Below are 23979 nucleotides of genomic sequence, written 5' to 3'. Positions count from 1 at the left end.
TTGGGGATTGATGTGAACTCAGTGTTTTTTTCACATCACTTTCAGGTTTGCATTAATGCAGAATGTGTGGATATCGAAAGAGCCTACAAATCGACCAACTGCTCCTCCAAGTGCAAAGGGCATGCTGTAAGTTTTGAAAACGTTTCCCCAAGCTCGCCGAATCTTTTGGAAGTTCGGGTCAGTCCTGACGATGCTGAAGTACCGTTTCAGCGCTCAATGATACTAAGTTTGCCTAACCGCTCAATAGTTTGGTTCAATGAAAAAAAATTTCTTCCATGCATCTGGTATTGAAATTCCCATGATGGATCCATACACTATGTAGGTAGTTGCAAGGGTGCAGAGCAGGGGTTAGTCCTTCTTCTGAACGGATGAACAGGCTCCTTGGGTTGGTGGTCAGCCTAGTGTGGAAACTGACAGGATCACTGCTTGTCTAGGTGTGTGACCATGAGCTCCAGTGTCAGTGCAAAGAAGGATGGGCCCCTCCTGACTGTGATGACTCCACAGTGGTCTTCCGTAGGTAACATTGCGCATCTTGCTCTCCTCTTCCGAGCTTGTAGTTCGTAGTACATTAGATTTTGTCACCCTTTTTCTCTCCTCTTGGAATTCTTGTTCCATAAATATTGAATCTAGAATATTAATCTTCAAGGTTTCTAACAACTTTTCAATCATATTTTCTAGTCCTTATGCTCCTGCTCGACATACGAAAAGATCTCCTCAAACTTTAGAGTTGCAATCCTATTTTAATTTCCCCCATTTTCTCGCTTTGTGATTATTCTATTTTCATAGCGGGCTTGGCTTAATGTATAGATATAGAATCCTCATAAAACTCTCTAAGAATCTGGCTTCGGTTATTTTTGTAGGTTCACTGCTGTCCCTTGAATCATCTCTATTTCTTTTGAGTTTGATTGATTTGTCTTTCACCCTGTCTCTTATTTCACTGTGCTGTTTTTTTCTTCAGAATATGGGACCCTTGTTGAATGTGGGATTAGGCTGACTCGAATTAGCTTGCATGGGTTTTCTTTGTATGTTTTTGTGCTTGTTGTACCTCCTGATACCTCTCTGGATGGGACATCCGGATGTGAGCTCTATCGGTAGATAGAGAGACCTCCCTCTAGGACTTCGGAGTGGTAAGCAGCCAGGGTGGGGAATGCTCACCTCCAGTCGCCATGGGGAAGAGTACTTGGCCCAGGAGAGAGCTCTTCATTGCATTTACTTCCCGAGAGAGCTGCTTTTCCTCCACGCTCTTTCCTTGATCCTCCCTTTTCTGTCTCATCTACTGTGGGCATCTGCAGTTAGCCTCCATTCTGTTCTTCAGGCTCTTGAATCCCCCATTGCTTCTAGAGAGCAGTTCTTGGGTCTTTGCCCAGAGGCATAGCCCACTATTATTCTGCATACACAAGGGATGGGGGTGCAGATGGGGACGGGCCTGACCAAACCATCTGTCCCAAGTTCAGATTCTCTGTTGGCTTCCCAAGAAAAAAATGGCATCTACTTCTGATGTTTGGGCTATTTAAAAAAAAAAATTGTTGGTTCTGGGGTGCCTGGGTGGCTCAGTTGGTTAAGTATCTGACTGTGGCTCAGGTCATGATCTCATGGTTCATGGGTTCAAGCCCCGCATCGGGCTCTGTGCTGAACGCTTGCTCAGAGCCTGGAGCCTGCTTCAGATTCTGTGTCTCCTCCTCTCTCTGCCTGTCCACCACTCGTGCCCTGTCTCACTCTGTCTTTCAAAATTAAATAAATGTAAAGTTAAAAAAAAATTAAAAACAATTACTGGTTCTTTGCTAGACTTCTCAAGAAAGAATAGCATTTACTTCTGATGCTTAACTATATATATGCTTTATTACATATATATATAATTCTGATGCTTCTGAGCTATAATTTACTTTGTTTCTGTCCACCTAAATCCCCTAAAAATCCTTTTAAACTATGACTTCCCTCATGTTGAACTTTGTTTCTTCTCTTGATTAGCTAAATCACTTCCATTAGTAATTTCTTCTTTCTTTTTACATGAAACTTAACATTTTTAAGGATTTAACTCTGTTGCTGAGTAGAAAACATGAATAGCAGGTAGGATTGGATTAGATTTTTTAACTCACAGTTTTAACTTCATGACTCTTGAGAAGTAGATACTGATATGCAAAGTTCAAAACCTGAGGCTACCCTTATTTTGTTTGTTGGTGTGGTTAAATAACCCCTTAACAATAATGTTTCTTTTCTCTTAAATGTTTTTAGAATTGCTACTTAATGAAAACCAGTCATCATGTTATGCCTGGGTAATGTTTTCTTTTTATTATTTCGATCGTTTGACAGTGAGGTCTTTCAAAGTGAGGATTTGATTCTTCAGTTCCAGGAATGTGTCTATTATTACAGATTTTAAAACGGATTCTGTTCCACTTCTTTGGTTTCTAATTCAGAAATATAAATTATTTGTATCAAATATCTTGACTAGGTGGCCTTATTATCTTTTTTCTTGGCATTGTCTATTGCCTGTTAATTTTTGGGAAAGTCTTTCAAAATTATTTTCTGTAAAATACGGTGAATTTTTGGCAATGTTAAGACTCCTATTTATTAGTTATAATGACATTTTATTATATTTTATTTTTTTAGTTATAGTGACATTTTAAAATATTCAGTGACATTTTTGAGTTTCCTTAAAGCACTTTTTAAAAAAATCTTTATTTATTTTTGAGAGAGAAAGAGAAAGAGAGCACAGCAGAGGAGGAACAGAGAGAGAGGGAGACACAGAATCCAAAGCAGGCTCCAGGCTCTGAGCTGTCAGCACAGAGCCCAACATGGGGCTCAAACTCACGAACCGTGAGATCATGACCTGAGCCTTAGTCAGATGCTCAACAGACTGAGCCACCCAGGCACCCCTCCTTAAACCACTTCCATATCATTCTATTATCTTCTCATTTCATGTCTTCTTTTTTTTTATAATCTGTTGTCATTTTGTTCAGAAGACCAAGCAGATGCCACCCTAAATTTACTTAGACTCTTTATAGCTTTTATTTCTGAAGGCATAGATTCTATATGTATTCTACCTCTGCATATTATTTTAAACCTAATCTTTTTTTATATTTTTATGCTTTTTTCCCCTCAATTGCATATCATCCAATAAAGGAGAATAAACTCCAACACACATTGTTAAAGTATTTCTTGAAAACTTTAAATCCAAGGTCTGGTGATGCAAAGATACATTATACTACATCAAATTTATATCTTAAGGGAATCAAGGAGGCAGCTGGAGTGGTTCATGATACAATTGGGGACGTTTTTCTCCGAATCACTTATTCTCCTTGTTAAAACCACTGTGTCAAGATTCAACTTCATCTGTTAGGTTTTCTTTTTGTTTTGTTTTTGTTTCCATTTCTGGTACTACCTCTGACCCAACCGTCAAGGAAAGCCTCCACCAGACTGGTGAAAGTCCTCTAATTCAGGAAAGTGTCCTGTCTCCAAAAGGACAGACCTCAGCGGATAGTTTTCATGATATCCAGGCTTCGCATCTCAACCTGAATGAGAAAAATTACATTTCTATTTTTATTAAATTCTAACTAGAATTCAGAATTTTCTACGATTACAGGAATGTAAGGCAACAAACCACCATGGTATTAGTAGTTCCCATGACTTTGTCACCCATACAAATTATATATTTTTTTATATCACATTGTGGTTGCTACATAAATCTTTATTTTTTTAAAATTCATTAAAAAAAATTTTTTTTAACGTTTATTTATTTTTGAGACAGAGAGAGACAGAGCATGAACAGGGGAGGGGCAGAGAGAGAGGGAGACACAGAATCTGAAACAGGCTCCAGGCTCTGAGCTGTCAGCACAGAGCCCGACGCGGGGCTCGAACTCACAGACCGTGAGATCATGACCTGAGCCCAAGTCGGCTGCCCAACCGACTGAGCCACCCAGGGGCCCCAAAAATTTATTTATTTAAATTGAAGTTAGTTAACATACAGTATAATGTTGGTTTCAGGAGTAGAACCCAGTGATTCATCACTTACATATAACACCCAGGGCTCATCCCAACAAGTGCCCTCCTTAACGCCCATCACCTATCTAGCCCATCCCCCCACCACCTCCCTCCAGCAACCCTCAACTTGTGCTCTATTGTTAAGAGTCTCTTACGGTTTGCCTCCCTCTCTGTTTTTATCTTATTTTTCCCTTTCCTTCCCTTATGTTCATCTGTTGTGTTCCTTAAATTTCACATATGAGTGAAATCATATGCTATTTGTCTTTCTCTGACTGATTTATTTCGCTTAGCATAGTACACTCTAGTTCCATCCGTGTTATTTCATTATTTTTTGATCACCAAGCAATATTCTGTTGTGTATACACACACACACACACACACACACACACACACACACATATATATATATATATATATAAAGCACATCTTCTTTATACATTCATCAGGTGATGGACATTTGGGCTCTATCCATAATTTGTCTATAGCTGACAGTGCAGCTATAAACATCGGGATTTCCCTGATGATGAGTGATGTTGAGCATGTGTCTGTTAGCCATCTGGATGTCTTCTTTGGAGATGTGTCTGTTCACGTCTTCTGCCCATTTCTTCACTGGGTTATTTGTTTTTTTGGGTGTTGAGTTGGATACGTTTTTTTATAGATCTTGGCTACTAATCCTTTATCCAATATGTCATTTGCAAATACCTTCTCCCGTTCTGTCGGTTGCCTTTCGGTTTTGTTGATTGTTTCCTTAGCTGTGGAGAAGCTTTTTATCTTGAGGAGGTCCCAATAGTTCATTTTTCCTTTTGTTTCCCTTGCCTGCGGAGACTTGTCTAGTAAGAAGTTGCTGTGGTCAAAGAGGTTGCTGCCTACCTTCTCCTCTAGGATTTTGATGGCTTCCTGTCTCACATTTAGGTTTTCCATCCATTTTGAATTTATTTTTGTGTATGGTATGAGAAAGTTGGTCCAGGTTCATTCTTCTGCATGTCACTGCCCAGTTTTCCTAATACCATTTGCTGAAGAGACTGTCTTTTTTCCATTGGGTATTCTTTCCTGTTTTGTTGAAGAGGAATTGGCCGTGCATTTATGGGTCCGTTTCTGGGTTCTCTATTCTGTTCCATTGATTTCTGTCCGTTTTTGTGCCAGTACCACACTATCTTAAGATTACAGCTTTGTAATATAGCTTGAAGTCCAGAATTTTCATGCCTCTAGCTTTGATTTTCTTTTTCAACGTTACTTTAGCTATTTGAAGTCTTTTCTGGTTCCCTACAAATTTTAGAATTGTTTGTTCTAACTCTATGAAAAATGCCGGTGTTATTTGGATAGGGATTGCACTGCATGTGTAGATTGTTTTGGGTAGTATAGACATTTTAGTAATATTTGGTCTTCTAACCCATAAGCATGGAATGTTTTTCCTTTTTTGTGTGCGTCTTCTTCAATTTCTTTCAGAAGCTTTCTCAAGTTTTCAGTGTACAGATCTTTTACCTCTTTGGTTAGGTTTATTCCTAGGTATTTTATGGGTTATGGTACAATTACAAATAGGATCGATTTCTTGATTTCTCATTCTGCTGCTTCATTATTGGTGTATAGAAATGCAACCAAATTCTGTACATTGTTTTATATTCTATGAATTTGCTGAATTCATGGATCAGTTCTAGCAGTTTTTTGGTGAAGCCTTTTGGGTTTTCCACATAGAGTGTCATGTCATCTATGAAAAGTGAAAATTTGACTTCCTCCTTGCCGATTTGGATGCCTTTTATTTCTTTTTGTTTTCTGATTGATGAGGCTAGGACTTCCAACACTATGCTGAATAACAGTGGTGACAGTGAACATCCCTGTTGTGTTCCTGACCTTAGAGGGGAAGCTCTTAGTTTTTCCCCATTGAGGATGATATTATCTGTGAGTCTTTTGTATATGACCTTTAAGATTTTGAATTATGTTCCTTCTATCCCTACTTTCTTGAGGTTTTTTATCAAGAAAGGATGCTGTATTTTGTCAAATGCTTTTTCTGTATCCATTGAGAGGCTCATATACTTTTTATCCTTTCTTTTTATAATGTGGTATGTCACGTTGGTTGATTTGTGAATACTGAACCAGACCTGCAGCCCAGGAATAAATTCCACTTGATTGTGGTGAATAATTCTTTCAATGTACTGTTGAATTCAATTTGCTAGTATCTTGTGGAGAATTTTTGCATCCAGTTTTTGCCAGGAATATTGGCCTGTAATTTTCCTTTTCAGGGGGGTCTTTGTTTAGTTTTAAAATCAAGGTAATGTTGGCTTCATAGAATGAGATGGGAAGCTTTCTTTCCATTTCTATTTTTGGGGTCAGTTTGAAAAGAATAGGTATTAACTCTGCTTTAAATGTCTGGTAGAATTCCCGTGGGAAGCCTTCTGACCCAGGACTCTTGTTTGTTGAGAGATTTTTGATAACTTATTCAATTTCTTTGCTGGTTATGTGTCTTTTCAAATTTTCTATTTCTTCCTGTTTCAGTTTTGGTAGTGCATGAGTCCCTAAGAATTGGTCCATTTGTTCCAGATTGCCCAGTTTGTTGGCGTATAATTTTTCATAGTATTCTCTTAAAATTGTTTGTATTTCTGTGGTGTTGGTTGTGATCTCTCTTCTTTCATTTGTTACTTTATCTGTTTGGGTTTTCTCTCTCTCTCTCTCTCTCTCTCTCTCTTTTGATAGGCTAGGGGGTTTGTCTGGCTAGGGGGTTTATCAATTTTATTTCTTCTTTCAAAAAACCAGCTCTTAGTTTCATTGATCTGTTCTGTATTTTGTCTGTTTGTTTGTTTCTATATCATTTATTTCTGCTCTAATCTTTATTATTCCCCTTCTTCTGCTGGCTTTGGGCTTTATTTGCTTTTCTATCTCCTTTGGATGTAAAGTTAGACTGTATATTTGGGACCTTTCTTGCTTCTTGAGATAGACCTGAATTGCAATGTATTTTCTTATTAGGATTGTCTTTGATGCATCCCAAAGGGTTTGGACTGTCATATTCTCATTTTCATTTGCTTCCATGTATTTTTTATTTCTTCTTTAGTTTCCTGGTTAACCCATTCATTCTTTAGGAGAATATTCTTCAACCTCCATGTATTTGAGGGCTTTCCAAACTTTTTCTTGTGGTTGATTTCAAGTTTCATAGCGTTGTGATCTGAAAATATGCATGGTATGATCTCAATCTTTTTGTAACTGTTGAGGGCTGATAGCTACATGAATCTTTAAGTATAACATATATGTATCTCTAGTTTGAAATTATGGTGGTTATTAATCTACCATTAGATCTTATAATTTAGGGCTTAAAAAGAAGCAAATATTTAACTATATCACAAATTGTTTTATAATATTTTGACAAGTGTATTCCAACATCATTGCCTCCCTTTTTAGTGCTATACATTTTATTAATGAATTTAAAAATATTCAGGGAAAGGGCTTACAGGTTTTATCAGATTTACACATTGATCTGTGGCACATAAAAGGTTAAGATCCCTGCTCTATAGTATGGCCATATATAACCATGGGCTTTCAAGCTTACTTAATTAAAGCCATTTTTTCAGTAAAATTTATACAGAAAACATATAAATAGATACATTCCATATATTATTTAGATACATTTATACTATAACATATATATATATATATGTATATGTAATATAAATTATAAAATGAGTATTCATACAATGCAATCTGGGCAAAGGAACAGAGCATTGCCAGCAGTCCAGACATCTCCTCCCTTGGCCCCATACCTGTCCTAATGTCCTCTCTCCTTCTGAAGGTTAACCCTTTCCTCTATACCATGTTTTCAAAATCATCCATGTCCTTACATGTATCTGGAATTAGTTTATTTTTGCTATTGTGCATAATATCACAATTTTGTCATGTATTGGTGTAATTATATATCTATATCTTGAGATCTATCTATATCTTATCTATATAGATCTATAGATATCTATCTATATCTTATCTATATCTTATCTAGATCTAGATAATATATAGATATAGATATATCTCTATAGATCTATAGATCTATATATCTATATAGATCTATAGATATAGATATAGATATAGATATAGATATAGATATAGACAATTTCCTTTCTTACTGCTTTTATGGATACTTCAAGGCTATGTTGAAAAAAATTTCCATAAATGTTATCATTCAAGTCCAGTTTTTTAAATGCTTATTTATTTTTGAGTGAAGATAAGTCGGGGAGGGGCAGAGAGAGAGAGAGACAGAGAATCACAAGCAGGCTCTGCGCTATCAGCACAGAGCCCATGTGGAGCTTGAATTCATGAACCTTGAGATGATGACTGGAGCCGAAATCCAAGGTTGGAGGCTTAACTGGCTGCGTCACCCAGGCACCCCACATTCAAATCTATTTATCTTAACTATATCATACCAAATTGTTTCCAGGGTGGTTGTACAAATTAACACTCCCTAGCAGCAGTGAGTATAAGTTCCTATTGTTCTACGACCTTTAAGCCGTTTGCCATTGGCAGATAGCAAATTTTAGCCCTTTTGGCTAAGTTTTTGTGACGGCATGTTGGGTTTTTAATTTTGCTTTCTGTAACTACTACCACTCTGGATAATAAAAGAACATTTCCTTATCTTTTGGCCACTTCTATTATATTTTCTGTGAAGAATTTGTTTAAGCCTTTTTGTATTTCTAGTGAGTTGTCTCTCCCCACCTTTTTATTCACTTGTATATGTTTTAATATTATATTTTTCATATAAACTCTTTTCAGTTATATATGTTAAAAATAACTTCGCTCCTTCTGAGTTTTCTTATGCTTTTTGTGGTGTTATGTGATTATCAGAAGTTTTTAATGCAGTAGAGTCAATTTTTTCATCATTTCCTTGTTAGTTGTGTGTGTGTGTGTGTGTGTGTGTGTGTATGTGTGTCCTTTTTAAAGGAAATTTTCCCTACTCTGAAATTGTGAATATATATTTGTGTATTGTCTTCTAAAAAGCATTATTTTATTCTCTTTTCAAATGTAAGTCTCTATCTGAAATTGTTTTGTGTATGATGCAAATGTTTAATTTCATTTTTATCCCAGATGGATGCCCAATTGTCACATCATCATTCATATGACGATCCTTCCCTAAGGACCCACAGTGACACTTATCTAATAAAGCAAGTGTTCATATATGTGTCTTTCTGGGATATCTGTTCTTTTCTGGTGGTCCTATTTATCTGTGTACTCTGGCACTCTTTTACCACCAGGTCTTTGAAATAATTTTGATCTAGGTGGTCCTTTAACTCTGTTCTTTATGAATGATTTGGTGAGTAGTTTTTTGTACTTTCACATACATTCTCAAGTTACACACACAATTCCTGTTGGGATTTTCATTTAACATAGACCACATCTGTGGTCTCTATGGGAACAATGAGCACATATAAGCTATTGAATTCCGAATGTATTGACAAAATGTCTATCCGTTTATTTAGTTTTTCTTAATTTTGCCAGCTAATACTTGGTAGCTTCACCACAACAATTTTGCATATATTTTATTAGGTTTGTTTCTAGGAATTTAAGTTTTACTGTATATTTTAAATGAGCTCTTTTGAAAAATATTTTTCAGCTATTACTAGAATATAGAAATTCAACTAATTTTTGTATATTCATTTTTGTGTCAGGCACCTATACTACCTCTCTTAATAATTCTAGTAATTTATCTGTAAATTTTAGCAGATTTCCTACATAATCATATTATTTCAGAAAATGACAGCTTTGTTCGTATCTCTCTAATCTTTACAATTTTAATTCTTGCATTTGTTTTCCTTCACTGAATAGAGCCTCCCGTACAACGCAGAATAAAAATAGTGATAAAAAGTTTCTTTGTTTTTCTTCCAATCTCAAAGGAGAGACTTGCAGTATTTTGTCCCGGTATATGAAGGTATTCTGTACATATTTAGATCTTCTTCAGATTAGGAAAATTCACTTCTATTTCTACTTTGCTGAGAATTAAATCAAAGACATTTTCTTTCTTTATTGGGTGAGATTTCTTACCCCTTTATTCAGCTAGTATTTCAAAGTAAATTGATTGATATGTGAACATGTATTTAACTTTGCAATCTTTGGATAAACTCAACATAGAAACAGTGTGTCTTACACATATTGATCGATGAAGTTTGCTATTTTATGCCTGTGAGTGATACCGTCCTGTAATTTCTTTATACTGTACTTGCTCAGTGTGGGTGTTGTTATGGTATGTTATGCATAGAAAATGAATTAGAAAGTATTCATTTTTTATATTCTCTGGAATAACTTGTATAAGAATAGAAGAGCCGATTTCTTTAGTAGTCATAAAACCTTTCAGGCTTTTAATTTTTTCATATATAAATTTTGTTATATTATGGTTTCCTATACATTTTTTCTGCTTTATCTAAATTTAATTTGGCCATCACATTTACTTTTTTTAAGTTTATTTATTTATTTTGAGAGAGAGAGGGCGTGAGCAAGTGTGAGCAGGGGAAGGGCAGAGGGAGGGGGAGAGAAAGAATCTCAAGAAGGCTCCACACTGTCAGCAAAGAGCCCAACGTGGAGTTGGACCCGCGAACCATGAGTTCATGACCTGAGCCAAAAGAGAGTTGGATATTTAACCAACTGAGCCGCCCAGGCTCCCCCTCACTTTTCTTTCTATCAATGTAATCTGTAGAATCATTTTTTTTCTCTTTTTAAATATCATCCAAATACAAATTTTCAATTGTTATTATTTTTTTATTATTTGTTTTCCTTTTTTTACATTTTGTTTGCTATTTCAATTTATACTGTAATTTATTCCTTAAGTTTATTTGTCTTAAATAAATTCTCGAAAGGGGTATTTGGTTCATTAACTTTCAGCCCCCTTTTTCAATACATTTTTTTGAGGTTTATAAATCCATACATTTTTCTCTAAGACCTCTCTTAGTTGTCGCCCATTTGCTAAAGGATATTTTCATTATCGTTTGATTCAAATTATACTGTGTTCTCCCTTTTCTCTCTTCTTTGGCCCTTGAAATGCTTAGACATATGTTTCTTAACGTGTGTGCTTATTCAGACTTTCCACGTGTTGTTAGATTAATACTTAACATAATCCCATAAGGATCAGAGAAACGACCAGGGTAAGAATCTGTTGATATATGTGGAGACTTGCTTGCTGCATGGCTCGGCATGTGCCCATGTTTCTGTCTGTGCACACAAAAATATGTATTCCACGGTTGTTCTGTGCAGCATTTTCTATGTTTGTGAGGCCACCTTTGTTCACCGTGTGTGTGTGTATCAATCCCTACTGATATCTTGTTTGTTTATGCTATCAGTTACTGAACCAGGAGTCTTAGAATCCCTCACTATAACTGTGAATTTGGTTATGACTTCTTGTTCTAAGTGCTTATATATTTTGCGACCACGCTACGATTACATAAAAGTTTAGAATTGTTATGTCTTCTCAGTGAATTGGCACTTTAATCCGCATGCAATGCTTCTGTGGATCTCCGGTCTTCTTCTTTTACAAGTTTTTTTTTAGTGTTGGCTTCTTTTTGAGAGGGAGGAGGACAGTGCGCGAGAGGCGGAGGGGCAGAGAGAGAAGGCGACAGAATCCAAAACAGGCTCCAGGCTCTGAGCTGTCAGCACAGAGCCTGATGAGGGGCTTGCACTCACAAGCCATGGGATCGTGACCTGAACTGAAGTCGGCTGCTTAGCTGACTGAGCCACCTAGGAACCCCTTCATGCTTTTTAAAGTCTATAGTAAGACTAATATAGCTGTACCAAATTTCTGTTGGTCTCCTTTGCATTGGCATAACATTTTTCCGTACTTGTACTTTCATTCTTTCTGAAGCATCGTGTTTTATATCTGTCTCTTGTTTTTGAAAAGTGTGGAAATATACACATTCTTAAAATTTTAGTCCTATGATATATATTTTTAAACCAGGGTACTTAGTCCATTTAAATTAAAGGTAACTACTGATATACTTGGGTGCATCGCTTCTCGGCCTTTTGGCTAAGATCAAGTGTAGTATCTGATATACTTGGGTGTAATCTACAATCATATTATATGATTTTTATTTGTTCTCCTGTTCTACGTTCCTTTTTCTCTTCTTCCTTGCTTTCTTATAGACTTACTGAGGATTTTAATCATTCCATTTTTCTTTTTATTAATTCAGAGATTACGTATTTATTTTATATTATTTTAGTGGCCATTATGAACATATTCATTTTATTTGGTGTTGTAAAAAATCGACATTACTTTTTAGAAAAGTTTTGGGTTCACAGCAAAAGTGAGCAGAAAGTAGAAAAGGATGCCTCGCCATCCTTCCCTGACGCAAAGCCTTCCTCACTATCAACATCCTCCACCAGAGTGGTACATTGTCAAAACCGATGACACACAATTGTCACTCAAAGGCCATAGTTTAAATTCGGGTTCATGCTTGGTTTATTTACTTTTCATTCCTTCCTGCATTTCTGAACTTCCAAGACCAGGATCATTTTCCTTTCTGTATTTCTGGGTTCCTGCCCTCTCACTAATCTTTCCAAGGTCATTTCCCCCTATTTTTTAAATTTAATTTTTTTAATGTTTGTTTATTTTTGAGAGAGAGGAAAAGCACGATACAGGGAGGGGTAGAGAGAAAGGGAGACACAGAATCTGAAGCAGGCTCCAGGCTCTGAGCTGTCAGCCCAGAACCCAACGCGGGGCTCGAACTCACGAACTGCAAGATCATGACCTGAACCAGAGTTGGACACTTAACCAACTGAGCCACTGAGATGCCTGTTCCCCATTTTTTTTTCAAATATTTCCATAACTTTGACAACTTTTGTTTTTGGGTTTTTTTTTTGGAAAAATGTCTTAGTTGCTCTTAGTGGGAGAGTTAGTCTGAATTTCCCAGACCGCCATTACCAGAAACAGAAGAGTGTATTTACTCTTCAAATGCATACCTACTTCCAATTACGATACTTCTCATCTGTCTTATACCCCACCTTTCTCTGCAGACCTTGTCCTTTCAAATTAGGGGTGTTTGTGAAGCAGTCAATTTCCTCTTTCCTCTGGTGCCATGTCAGTCTTCCGAAAATAGTTACAATTTTAATGTTAGTGCCAGTCCTTTTTTTTCATTTTTTGATTCTGAATATATCTATACCATATTCAACACAAACCCTTCAGAATTTTATTTCCTTTGGCCTTTTTGATCGGAATTGTTATGCAAGGTGGAAAATATTAGATGTTTGTCATTATCTTAAAATTCTGCTTCTGACATATTTGCCTCCGTCTGCATGTATGCATGTTCACACTTGGGAGTTTTTCTCGCATTTCTGCAACATTTAATTTTATTATTGCTCTGCTGAGCTCTAATAAGAAAGCAGTAGTTGTTTGCATTGCCCCCTCAAACTTGTACCTCCTGGTCTCTGAAGCTTCTGACTATTATAAGAGAAATTAATGTCTGCGGTAGCAAAAGATTGAAGTTGCATTCATTACTTAGATCAGGAATTAAAACAGAGGAAACACCATCTAGATCCAGGAAATGTGTTCAAATCATTCCGCAGTTCACTGGGTCACATAATCTCTTTTCTGTCCGTAATCATTCTGCTCTGGAGCCAACATCAGTAAGACACTCGCTTGTGTCGCTCTCAATTCTGGTCTTCGTGTCTTCACTCCTTATTTGCTACCGACGGGAATATGATCTCAAGCCTTCCGTTGCTTTTTCTCTGATTCCAAGGCTGAGCGTGAAAAGTGTGTCACTCCTTTTCTTCCATCTCCTGACTTCGTATCTCCTTTCCTCTCCCAGCCCTACACTTTCCAGAGGTTACAGACGTCGTGCCTTCTAAGAATTCCCAGCAGCATGATGCCTGACCTCCCTCATATGCAATGTTTAGTACAATATGGATTTCCCCTTTACTTTCTCTATCTGCATAACATTACAGCACTCAAGATCAAAATGCATTTTTATTTTATTGACTATTAGAGATTTTCCAGGGAATGTGTGTTTTGGACGGGCGGGGGGGGGGTGGGAAACGGGAGGTGGAATTTATGATGAGAAAAGAAATAAGGACTAGAGTGATGCATATTTGTGAATTTCTCATGCCCTCACCAGCTCTGCTTCTCTTTGTTGCAGACTTCTCCATTGTGGTCGGGGTGCTGTTCCCCATGGCTGTCATATTTGTGGTGGTTGCTATAGTAATCTGGCACCAAAGCCCCAGACGAAAGCAGAAGAAAGTCCAGAGGTAGCCTTCTCTCTTGCTTTGGGGACTTTTTGGCCTCTAATTTATTTTAAATTTAAGGAGCTGACCCAAATTCTCAAAGTTAATTAGGGTTCCCTTCAAATACTCTGAAATGAGTCCAGATGCATTTTTTCTTGGACCAGATGCGGGGTGTCAGTTTTACTGGGAAATCCTGCACAGTAAGACATGTCTTTTTGTGTTGATCACTGTATTTATAATTAATAAATATAATTAATAATATAATTAATAGAGTTATTCTATTTATTTATTTTATCTATCTATTCTATTTATTTATAATTAATAAATATAATTAATAATATAATGAATAGAGTTATTCTAACTCTCATCATTAAGGATTTTACACTCATTGTAGGAATAAAATATGGAACTCTTATCGGTCGCTAGCTTATGACACGTGCTGTGCTAAGTCTTTTTGCATTCATTATCTCTAATCTTCACAAGAAGGTTGTGAAGTACTAACTGTTAATGCCATTTTATAGATGAAAAGGTATTGTATATTAATTCTTACAACACTCTTGCAAAGCCAGGCACTTTACACTTGTCCTAAAGTGGAAGCAAACGTTCAGAGAGGCTAAAAATATGTTCAAAGTTTTACAAAGTAAATCGGTGGAATCTGGATTTCCACCTAGATTGCCTCGTCTTTCAAACACGGTCTTGACACTGTAGAGTCTTTCTAGCATTTTTAAAACACCGACTTACTCACATGTAATGGGTTTTCCTAAATATTGAGTGAATAAATCATTAATGAAATAACATAATTTTTACAACCGTTGATTCAGTGCCATCGTTATTAGGAATTCAGGGCTCTGTAGAGAATCACAAAGAAAATTCGTGGTGGTGATTATGAATTCCAGGACAAGGAAACCTTAAGAATGTCCTAGAGAACAGAAGAAAGGCCAGTCAATGACCAAAGATGATGCAACAGGCAAAGGAAATTGGCAAACTTCTCTTGAATGTCCTCATCATGGTGAAGGAACTGCTAAGTCAATGTATATGATATGCTTTCATATACAGGCCAGCGTCTACCACTGGCACCAGGCTTCGCAAACAGAAGAAGAACCCACAGACGGTGAAGGCTGTACGACCCCAAGAGGTGAACCATAGTTGGTACTGTGTTTGCCTTGGGCCCCGGTTCATGATTCTCCCATTGTCTCTTCTATCGTTCCTACTCAGCGGCGTTTTACAAATCCAGCCACCAGTTAGTATATAGTAAGAATTTGGGGCTCCATAACTACACATTCAGAAATTTCTCCTTTGCCTTTGTTTTAAATCCCAAAGAGTCTTCCCAAAATGCAGAGGCTCCTTGCTGAAGTTCACAAATGCAAAGAAGTAAAGAGAACAAGGAGGGCAGACTCCAGATCTCTCTCTCTCTCTCTCTCTCTCTCTCTCTCTCTCTCCCCCCGCCCACACACACACTGACTGTAGGTGGACCCCTTTCCTTTTGCAAATGTCCCAATAAAGACAACGATATGTATAGTTCCATGACAGCATATATAATATGTATAACCCTTAAAGCCCTGGCTGTGTCTTGCAAGTTTAGAAATTCGGGCAGAGGTTGGTTAATGGCAATGCCATTGGCCGTGATGTTTAATGGAAACTTACTTGTCTCTAACAGCTCTGGTTACAGCAGAATGCAGCAGCGGGGCCACTGTGATTTCCTGTCTGGTCTCTTGTGTCATCTCAGTTTCTGATCTCCCGTGTCTTGAGAGGACTGCTTATTTGGAAGTTGAACTTAGGAAACCGATCATTTCATTTTAAGATATTATTCTTATTATTATTTTTAGATGACTCAGATGAAGCTCCATACACCTGATCTGCCAGGAGAGGGCACTGAGCCTCCAGCTTCTTTTGTGAGTTAGCAACCTCTCTTAAATATCGCTTCCAATCTAATCGCAAGGAAATACCAGCAAGAGACATAACCCACGATAGCCCATTGTTTCCTCAGAAGAATGTGAAAATCTGTGCGAATATTTATATGAAAGCTAGATTTTCCTGCAAAACTTTTTGAAAATGCAAAATGTGAGAAGGTGGGCTTTTCCACTACATTCCTACGTTTAACCTCTGAACCTGAATTATGGCGGTCGGAAAAGTTGGTAACTTAATAATACGAGAAGAGTAGAAATCTGCTGTATAGAGTGCCGTCTTCGTCGTCTGTCTCCTGGCGCTGAGCTTATTTCTGAATCGCACGTGCATACCTAAATGAAAGCACTTGAACTTACAGGTTTAGGCTATTTTCATGGGCAGGATCATGAGTTCACCATGTCTAGAAAGGATTGAAGCCTTTCCATTCAGCACATCTCTTTTCAAGGCCCCATCTTTGCATTATTTTTTATTCTATTTTATTTCTTTTACCTTTTCACTAGCTAATTACGAAGCCAGATTTTCCACCGCCCCCAATACCTACAACCGTGTCCACTTCGTCTTTCCTGGTAAGTATCAGGGAGTCACTAGTGACTCCTTAAATGTCATCTGGGCTGGATGTGAATGGCGTCTGTAAATCTATAGATTCTTTCTCAGGATATGTGCTCCCTAGGTCAACCTGAGGTATTTAGCACACAGGTATATCTGAGAAAGCAAGGCCTACTTACTATCTATAAATTAGTATGGGTATTAATTTTCTGTTGTTAAAAATAATTCTTTTTTTTATTTTATTTATTTTATTGTATGAAATTTATTGCCAAATTAGTTTCCATACAACACCCAGTGCTCATCCCAAAAAATGCCCTCTTCAATGCCCATCCCCTCCCCTCCCCTCCCTCCCACCCCCCATACGTTAAAAATAATTTTACTGTTACATAATCATCAAGAAATGATGACTAGTTCTGCTATAGGAGGTAAACAGTGTCTTTCAAAGGATAGTTTCTAGATGCTTACTTTGGAGAATATAAAATTTTATTATAAATTATATTTTACTTTTTAATATGATATAGACAGAATAAGCCCTATATTAGCCACAATTGTCTGTGGGAGATAGGATATTAAAAAACAGACCAGGGGCGCCTGGGTGGCTCAGTCGGTTGGGCATCCGACTCCAGCTCAGGTCATGATCTCCCGGTCTGTGGGTTCAAGCCCTGCATCAGGCTCTGGGCTGACAGCTCAGAGCCTGGAGCTTGTTTCGGATTCTGTGTCTCCCTCTCTCTCTGCCCCTCCCCTGTTCATGCTCTGTCTCTCTCTGTCTCAAAAATAAATAAATGTTAAAAAAAAAAATAAAAAATAATAAAAAAATAAAAAATAAAAAACAGACCATATGTAGGCAAACCTGCAATAAAAGTCAGGCACTATGAAGTAAAAACTAGGATTCATTCACTTGAGTAATTACTGAGCACATTGTTTCTTCATACTTGGTACTCTGTTGTGGGTAAATGGGAAAGAACTAAATTTTTTTTTCAAAAGTTTACATGCTTAGTGTGTAAACTAGGCATATACATATAGAGCACTTAATTCCTCGTGTATTTTTTTGCACCAAAGCAAGTCATACGAATGAGAAGAATGTGGTCAAAAGGGAAATGAATGGGGTCAGGTTTATTTAAAGTAAGAAAAAGATCCATTGACTATGTGGTTAGAATTTGAACTAGACCCTGAAAGTTGGGTAGAATTTAAATGAGTGATGGGGAGGTAAGGAATGATTTAAATTAGGAAATAAATATACCGAAGATTGGAAATGCATAGCATTTCTAATGACCTACTATTATTTTTGTCCCTAATATAGTATGCCACAAAAGTGCTTCCCTCTACTGTTTTTAAGGATAAAACAACGTCAACACCTAAGGTAAGAGATCAATAGCCAAACTGTTGTAATCTTGTCACACTCCTACTGTGAAGGAGAGAAGTTCTAACCATGTCTTCCTGGAAGATGTTCACTAAGACCAGTGTCTGTATGATTATAGGATAGGAGCTAAGATGTCTTCCTTCTTTTTTAAAAAATTTTTAAAAAGATTTTTTTTAAAGTGTATTTATTTTTGACAGGGAGAGAGAGAGAGACAAAGCATGAGTGAGGGAGGGGCAGAGAGAGGGAGACAGAATATGAAGCAGGCTCCAGGCTCTGAGCTGTCAGCACAGAGCCCGACGCGGGGCTGGAACTCATGGACCGCGAGATCATGACCTGAGCCGAAGTCAGACGCTCAACCGACTGAGCCACCCAGGCACGCCTAAGATGTCTTCCTTCTAAGTTTGGTCAAACCCAAGAGGAAGATGGAAGGGTTTTATCTGGAAAGGGATGATGATCCTAATATTCATCATTTTTTCAGAAATATATCCCAGGGAAGTGAAATAGAGGGCATTTCTCATAGAATAATCATCCGATGTCTCATAAGTTTTCTGTTGATCCCTCACCTTCTTCATATTATACTAATTAGTCACATGGATATTTGGATCCCAGTGTGAGGTTTTTCTCACTTTCTTTCCCTACCTTCCCATGTTTCCACCCCTTCACTGTGATATATCAAATAATCTATAAAATAAGATGTGTGACTACACAGAATTTATTTTAATTTCTTAAGAGTTCAAAAGTTATATAATATCTAAATTTTTGGAATAAGTTGATCATTTAAGAACTTGTCTTTTTCAGGGTTCCAACCCAAAGGTCTGAAGCAGCAACTAAGCAGGTGGTGGGTAATAATCAACTTAGAGGACTGGACAGTCTGGGCGGAAGAGAAATGTACTTACTTTCCCCTTATTATTTGCTCTTGATACCCAAGGATGTTAACATTTCTTTCTTTCTTTCTTTCTTTTTGTTTCTGGATGGGAGAGGGACTGGGAGTATGTTAACATTTCTTGATTCATGTTCTACTTTGAGGAGATTAAACAAAAATTTTCTAGAGAGACATACTCTTGAGAATCTTTGTATGAATTTAAGATTTCTATTCTCCATATTCACGGGAAAGAAGATGATTCTAAACAAAGAGCTATGAATCTGACATGTCTAATTAGATGACTTTCCTAGACACCCCCCTCTTCTTACTGTTGTATTGATTACTAGTTCCTCAAATATTTTGAGTATCTTGATTTTCTCATTTAGTAAGAAGTAATTTACCCTCTACTTAAAGCCAGCAAACAAACAAATAAAAACCCTGAGTAAATTACAGGAAACTGAGCGGGATGGAAGAACATTGTATATTCATCATTAGATAACTAGCAACATCTCGATTGTTTTGACAATTAATCTGTCAAATTAGAACGCTGACAACAAAATCATATAAACATTCTCTGATTCATATAACATCTTTTTTCCTACACCATTTATTGCAATCCTTATTAGCTATGTCATTTGAAGTTTACTGTAAGTGAATAAAACTTTATTAAAGTTTTTTTTTTTTCCCAGAAACTTGTCTAATTCAGTTACTGGCAAGGTTAAAGTGAACTTTGCTTTCTAAGTAGAGAAAGTTTTAGTTACATAAATTCATAACGTAAACCAGAGGTCATAAACTGGTAGTTTGCAGGACATATCTGGACTACAGAGTTGTTTTATTTGGATGGGATGATTTTGGTCATAATGTATTTTAAGATGTTTTGAATGCATTGCCAATATTTAAAAATTGGGAGATCTTGCATAAACATCCAGAGTTCCAGCTTTTTAAAAGTAATCAAATGATTTGGCAGCCCTGGAATCACATTGCCCACAGCAACCATTAGTCTAGTTGACTGGTGTTGGCATAAACATTATTGGTTGCCTTCCTTGCTTTCAGAACACCAGTTTTATTCAGTTGCCCATGTTTTAGAAAAGGCACTCCAGACTCCATCTCCAGAATAAATTGCTATTACTGTAAAGCAGTCATAATAATCGTCTTTCCTTTACTAGTGCTTGATTTGGTAAGTGTATGACTTCGATCTTTTTTGTTTTGTTTCGTTTTGCCGATGAGACAAGAGAAAAGATACCTTAGGAAATTTCTACAAAATATATTCTTCTGGTTGTCGGCATCTGGATAGCCTATCTGGTATTGTTGCAACCATGTTGCGATTTTGAGGGCAAGGCTGATATAGTCAGTAAGATAGAGCAGAAAGGTAAAAAGAATAAAACCTGGTCTCTTGATGATGTCATTGAACTGGTAGATTAATAACTGCTGAATTTACCCTATACTTTATTGGGATTTCCTGTTATGTGATCAATAAAATTTACTTGCTGTTTAAACCATTTCAAGTTGGGTTTTCTTTTCTTTTTTTCTTTTCTTTTCTCTTCTCTTCTCTTCTCTTCTCTTCTCTTCTCTTCTCTATTCTCTTCTCTTCAAGAGACAGAGCATGTGCACGTGAGCAGGGGAGGGGCAGAGGGAGAGGGGGAGAGAGAATCTTAAGCAGTCTCCATGCCCAGTGCAGACCCCCAATGTGGGGCTTGAGCCCGTGAACCTTGAAATCATGACCTGAGCTGAAATAAAAAATTGGATGGCTTAACTAACTGAGCTGCCCAGGTGCCCCCCCCCCGCCCCGCCACCCTAGATTTTCTTAACTGCTACAGAAGTCATCCTACCTAGTAAAGTAGCTGCTACCATTATCAGGGCACATGCTTTCCATGTGGGCAATTAGGGCCACTTAATCTTCACCGCTTTGTTTGTTTGTTTGTTTGTTTGTCTGTTTGTTACACTTGGCCTGTTTACCAACTTCCACCATGGACCTGGTCCCATACACCTTCCTTTCCATGGGGGACTTCACCCACCAGAAATTTGTTTCCTCTCGCAGTGTGAGTTTCTATATAAGCTCATTCTGGCCTCAAAAGTGAAACTCAGTCCCCAGCAAACCCAGAATCCATCTGTCAAATCACTCCTATTATAGCATCCTTTCCTTCCATGTGGGAGTATACTAAAGAACGCATTAAAAAGTATAGCTTTATCTGTAGGGTGAAATTTCAGAAGACCTTGCCCTAACCCAGAAAGAAATCCCTATTTCCCATAAGGCCACAGTCTTACTTACGACAAGCCTATGGATCTTTCCTGTATTGTTTATTTTATTTCTTTGTTTGTTCTTCGGGTTTTGTTTTCATTCCTGTCCCTATCTCACTCTTTTTCATACTGATAAAATAGAAATCCTTCACTTAGGAATCTCTAACTAGCTACCGCATGACCCAAGCTAAAAATCGAACATCCGCTCTCAAGAGGAGGCATCTGAACTTCTCTGTAAATTCTGAAATGGTGGCCATAGGTGTCTAATGCAGAGACCTCACAGCTCCTTATGAAGACAGATAACTCGAGGACAATGATGGTAAAATGATTTTCATATCCTAAGACTTTGAACCCAAGCCCTGCCGAGTTTCCTACTGAGCTAAACTGTGGGACAATTTAAACAGTTCAAAGCAAAGACTTTGATTTCACGGTCCTGTTTTCCAAATTAGATCTGCCACTTAACCAACCTTAAGAGAATTCCTCGATGTGACAATTAACCACCTCGAGTATGCTACCGAACCTGCTTGTATAATTGGTTATTTTTACTTTCTCTGCTTTAAGATGATAGATTAAACTATGGTCTTTTTCAGGTACTGTATGGCTGGTATAGCATGTGCTTTCTCTAAATACTCCTTAGCACCTCACCAAGTTACTGCTTTTTATGAGTTTTGAAAATGTTTTTAACTTTGCATGAAATGACAAAGTTGTGTGAAGTATGGGTGACAAAGAGTGCACCTTTTAGCTGCAATCAGAAATTGTGGACAAGGTGAAACTGTATTATTATTTAAGTGAGTAATAATGCCACTTATACGGTGATGACTTGAGGATGGCCTCTGAGCGACAGACAGCTTGAACTGCACGTGTCAGGCCAACAACACGGAAAGGGCTAATTCTGCCAATGAACATGGAATGAGCTCAGGAACAGCCCGCATCCCAGTTAGACCTCAGCTGCTATCTGATGAGAAAAACAGAAGCAGAAGACTCAGCTCTGATTTGCCCAGATTCTACAAAAATAGAAACTTTGAGAGAATAAATACATGTTCTTTTAAGCTGCTGTGGTTTGGGGAAAGTTTTTTGTGTTTATTTATTTATTTTGAGAGAGAGAGAGAGAGAGAGAGAGGCAGAGAGAGAGGAAAAGAAAGAATCCCAAGTGGGCTCCGAAATATCAGTGCGGAGCCCGACACAAGGCTCGATCTTATGAACCGTGAGACCACGACCTGAGCTGAAATCAAGAGTCGGACACTCAATCAACTGAGCCACCCGGGTGCTCAGGTCTGGGGAAAATTGTTATTCAGCAATAGATTAACTACTGCAAAGGAGTAGAGATCAAATGTTTTGAATATTCCAGACAGGTTTAGATAGAATTAACCACTATCTTTAATAGGAATTCCATAACCTTAATTTTTTTTCTCTCTCTATATTCTCTTTCATTTAGTCTTCTCTCTTTTTTTTAAGAGTATCAATGATCTGGGGTGCTTGGGTGGCTCAGTCACTTAAGCCCCCACCTTCAGCTCAGGTCATGATCTCACGGTTGGTGAGTTCGAGCCCCACCCTGGGCTGTGTACTGACAGCTCAGAGCCTGAAGCCTGCTTCCAATTCTGTGTCTCCCTCTCTCTCGTCCCCTCCCCTGCTTGCACTCTCTCTCTCTCTCTCTCTCTCTCTCTCCCTTAAATAATAAACATTAATTTTTTTTTAATAAAAAGTATTGGTGATCTGTTTGAGATCTCTGCTATCCAGTCTTCTCATATATCATGTTCTCTCTCAGATTTGTTTGCCTGTTTCCTTGGCATTTTTGAAGAATTCCTTAAGTTGATCTTTCGAATTTCCAGTTTTATGTTTTATACTGTCCGTGCTCCTTTTTACTAATTTTACGGCATTTTATCGTTGTTTCTCAAATTTGCTCCACAACAGTCTCTTCTTTCTCATCTTATGTTAATCGTGTAAAAGCCTGCTAATGACCTAGTTTTGCCTTTGGTTTCCAGAATTTTACTTTTAAAATTCAGTTGACAAAGCAACTTCTGTTTAGACCTTGTTGGCGCTTCTCAAAGTATTTTTCAAGAGTGTGTCCTTCTTCAGCCGCTTGAGTACTATGCTGCCGGGATGCCACACACACAGATGTGGCACTGCCACTTTCCAGTTGGCTCCCCTTCATGTCCCGAAAGTTCTGTCCTGACCTGTAATATTCTCACAGTTTATATCCTTGTCAAAAGAATCAATCGCTTCAGCTAAAGAACTTCAGTATGCTAACATCCTGAGTGTAATCTACAAATAAGTTGGGCCATGAGTAAATCTTCCATATTCTCTTCGGCCCAGATTCTCTTTGCTTTTTAGCTAAAACCATCTACTAGGGCCAGACCAGGAGTGGCTGACCTTGTCGGTGATACTGAAACCTGCCTCATCAGGCTTTCCTGTTTCATTAGGGGAATGCCTCTATCGACAAAATCTGCAACCATCTTGGCCTATCCGCTCTTGAATTTGCCCAGTTTTTTCTGTTGCTTCCAGAAAAAGACCTTCCCTTGCCAATGACCACTTTAGACATTGCTTAGCAACTAGCCCCGGGCAGTCTGCTATGCTGACATCACTAATACAATATCACTATTATTATCACGCTAAGTCAGGAAAATTGTTATAGAAGCTAAATCCTTAGGCAGAAGGAAATTTTGGTATGTAATTTACATGAAGGCATCTCCTTGTTGATATTTAACTCTTCTGTCTCTCACACCTCGTGTTGAAGTCCCAACTCTTTTTTTTAAATCCATTTAAAAAAAATTATTGTGGTGAGAACGCTTGACACGAAATGTACCCTCTAACAGATTTTTAAGTGTACAATAAATACAACATTGTTATCTACAAGCACAATGTTGTGCAGCAAATCTCTAGAGCTTATTTTTCTTACGCAATTGAAATCGTATGTCCGCCG

General features: G+C 37.7%; 1 protein-coding gene and 1 pseudogene across 8 annotated transcripts in view; both read left to right on the top strand.

Annotated features, from left to right (window-relative positions):
• ADAM28 (ADAM metallopeptidase domain 28) overlaps nucleotides 1-20326 on the top strand; it is a 74655-nt gene extending 54329 nt beyond the window's left edge. For 3 of the 8 annotated variants that reach the window (XM_058720292.1, XM_058720290.1, XM_058720289.1), the window contains 8 exons: nucleotides 46-126; nucleotides 435-513; nucleotides 14064-14172; nucleotides 15205-15283; nucleotides 15975-16040; nucleotides 16554-16619; nucleotides 17900-17959; nucleotides 18758-20326. In XM_058720292.1, the coding sequence (XP_058576275.1) occupies nucleotides 46-126; nucleotides 435-513; nucleotides 14064-14172; nucleotides 15205-15283; nucleotides 15975-16040; nucleotides 16554-16619; nucleotides 17900-17959; nucleotides 18758-18778 (561 nt within the window). In that variant the 3' untranslated portion in view covers nucleotides 18779-20326. Of the gene's footprint in view, nucleotides 1-45; nucleotides 127-434; nucleotides 518-14063; nucleotides 14173-15044; nucleotides 15284-15974; nucleotides 16041-16553; nucleotides 16620-17899; nucleotides 17960-18757 lie in introns of those variants that run through there. The other 5 variants (XR_009259050.1, XR_009259052.1, XR_009259051.1 and 2 more) reach the window with 5 other exon arrangements.
• LOC131508281 (U2 spliceosomal RNA) lies at nucleotides 11940-12046 on the top strand (annotated as a pseudogene).
• Nucleotides 20327-23979: the final 3653 nt, after the last annotated feature.

The sequence above is a fragment of the Neofelis nebulosa genome, chromosome 3 (assembly GCF_028018385.1).
Source record: "Neofelis nebulosa isolate mNeoNeb1 chromosome 3, mNeoNeb1.pri, whole genome shotgun sequence".
NCBI lineage: Eukaryota > Metazoa > Chordata > Mammalia > Carnivora > Felidae > Neofelis > Neofelis nebulosa.
Note: the sequence above shows the minus strand (reverse complement) of the source record. Positions and strands in the feature narration are given on the sequence as shown.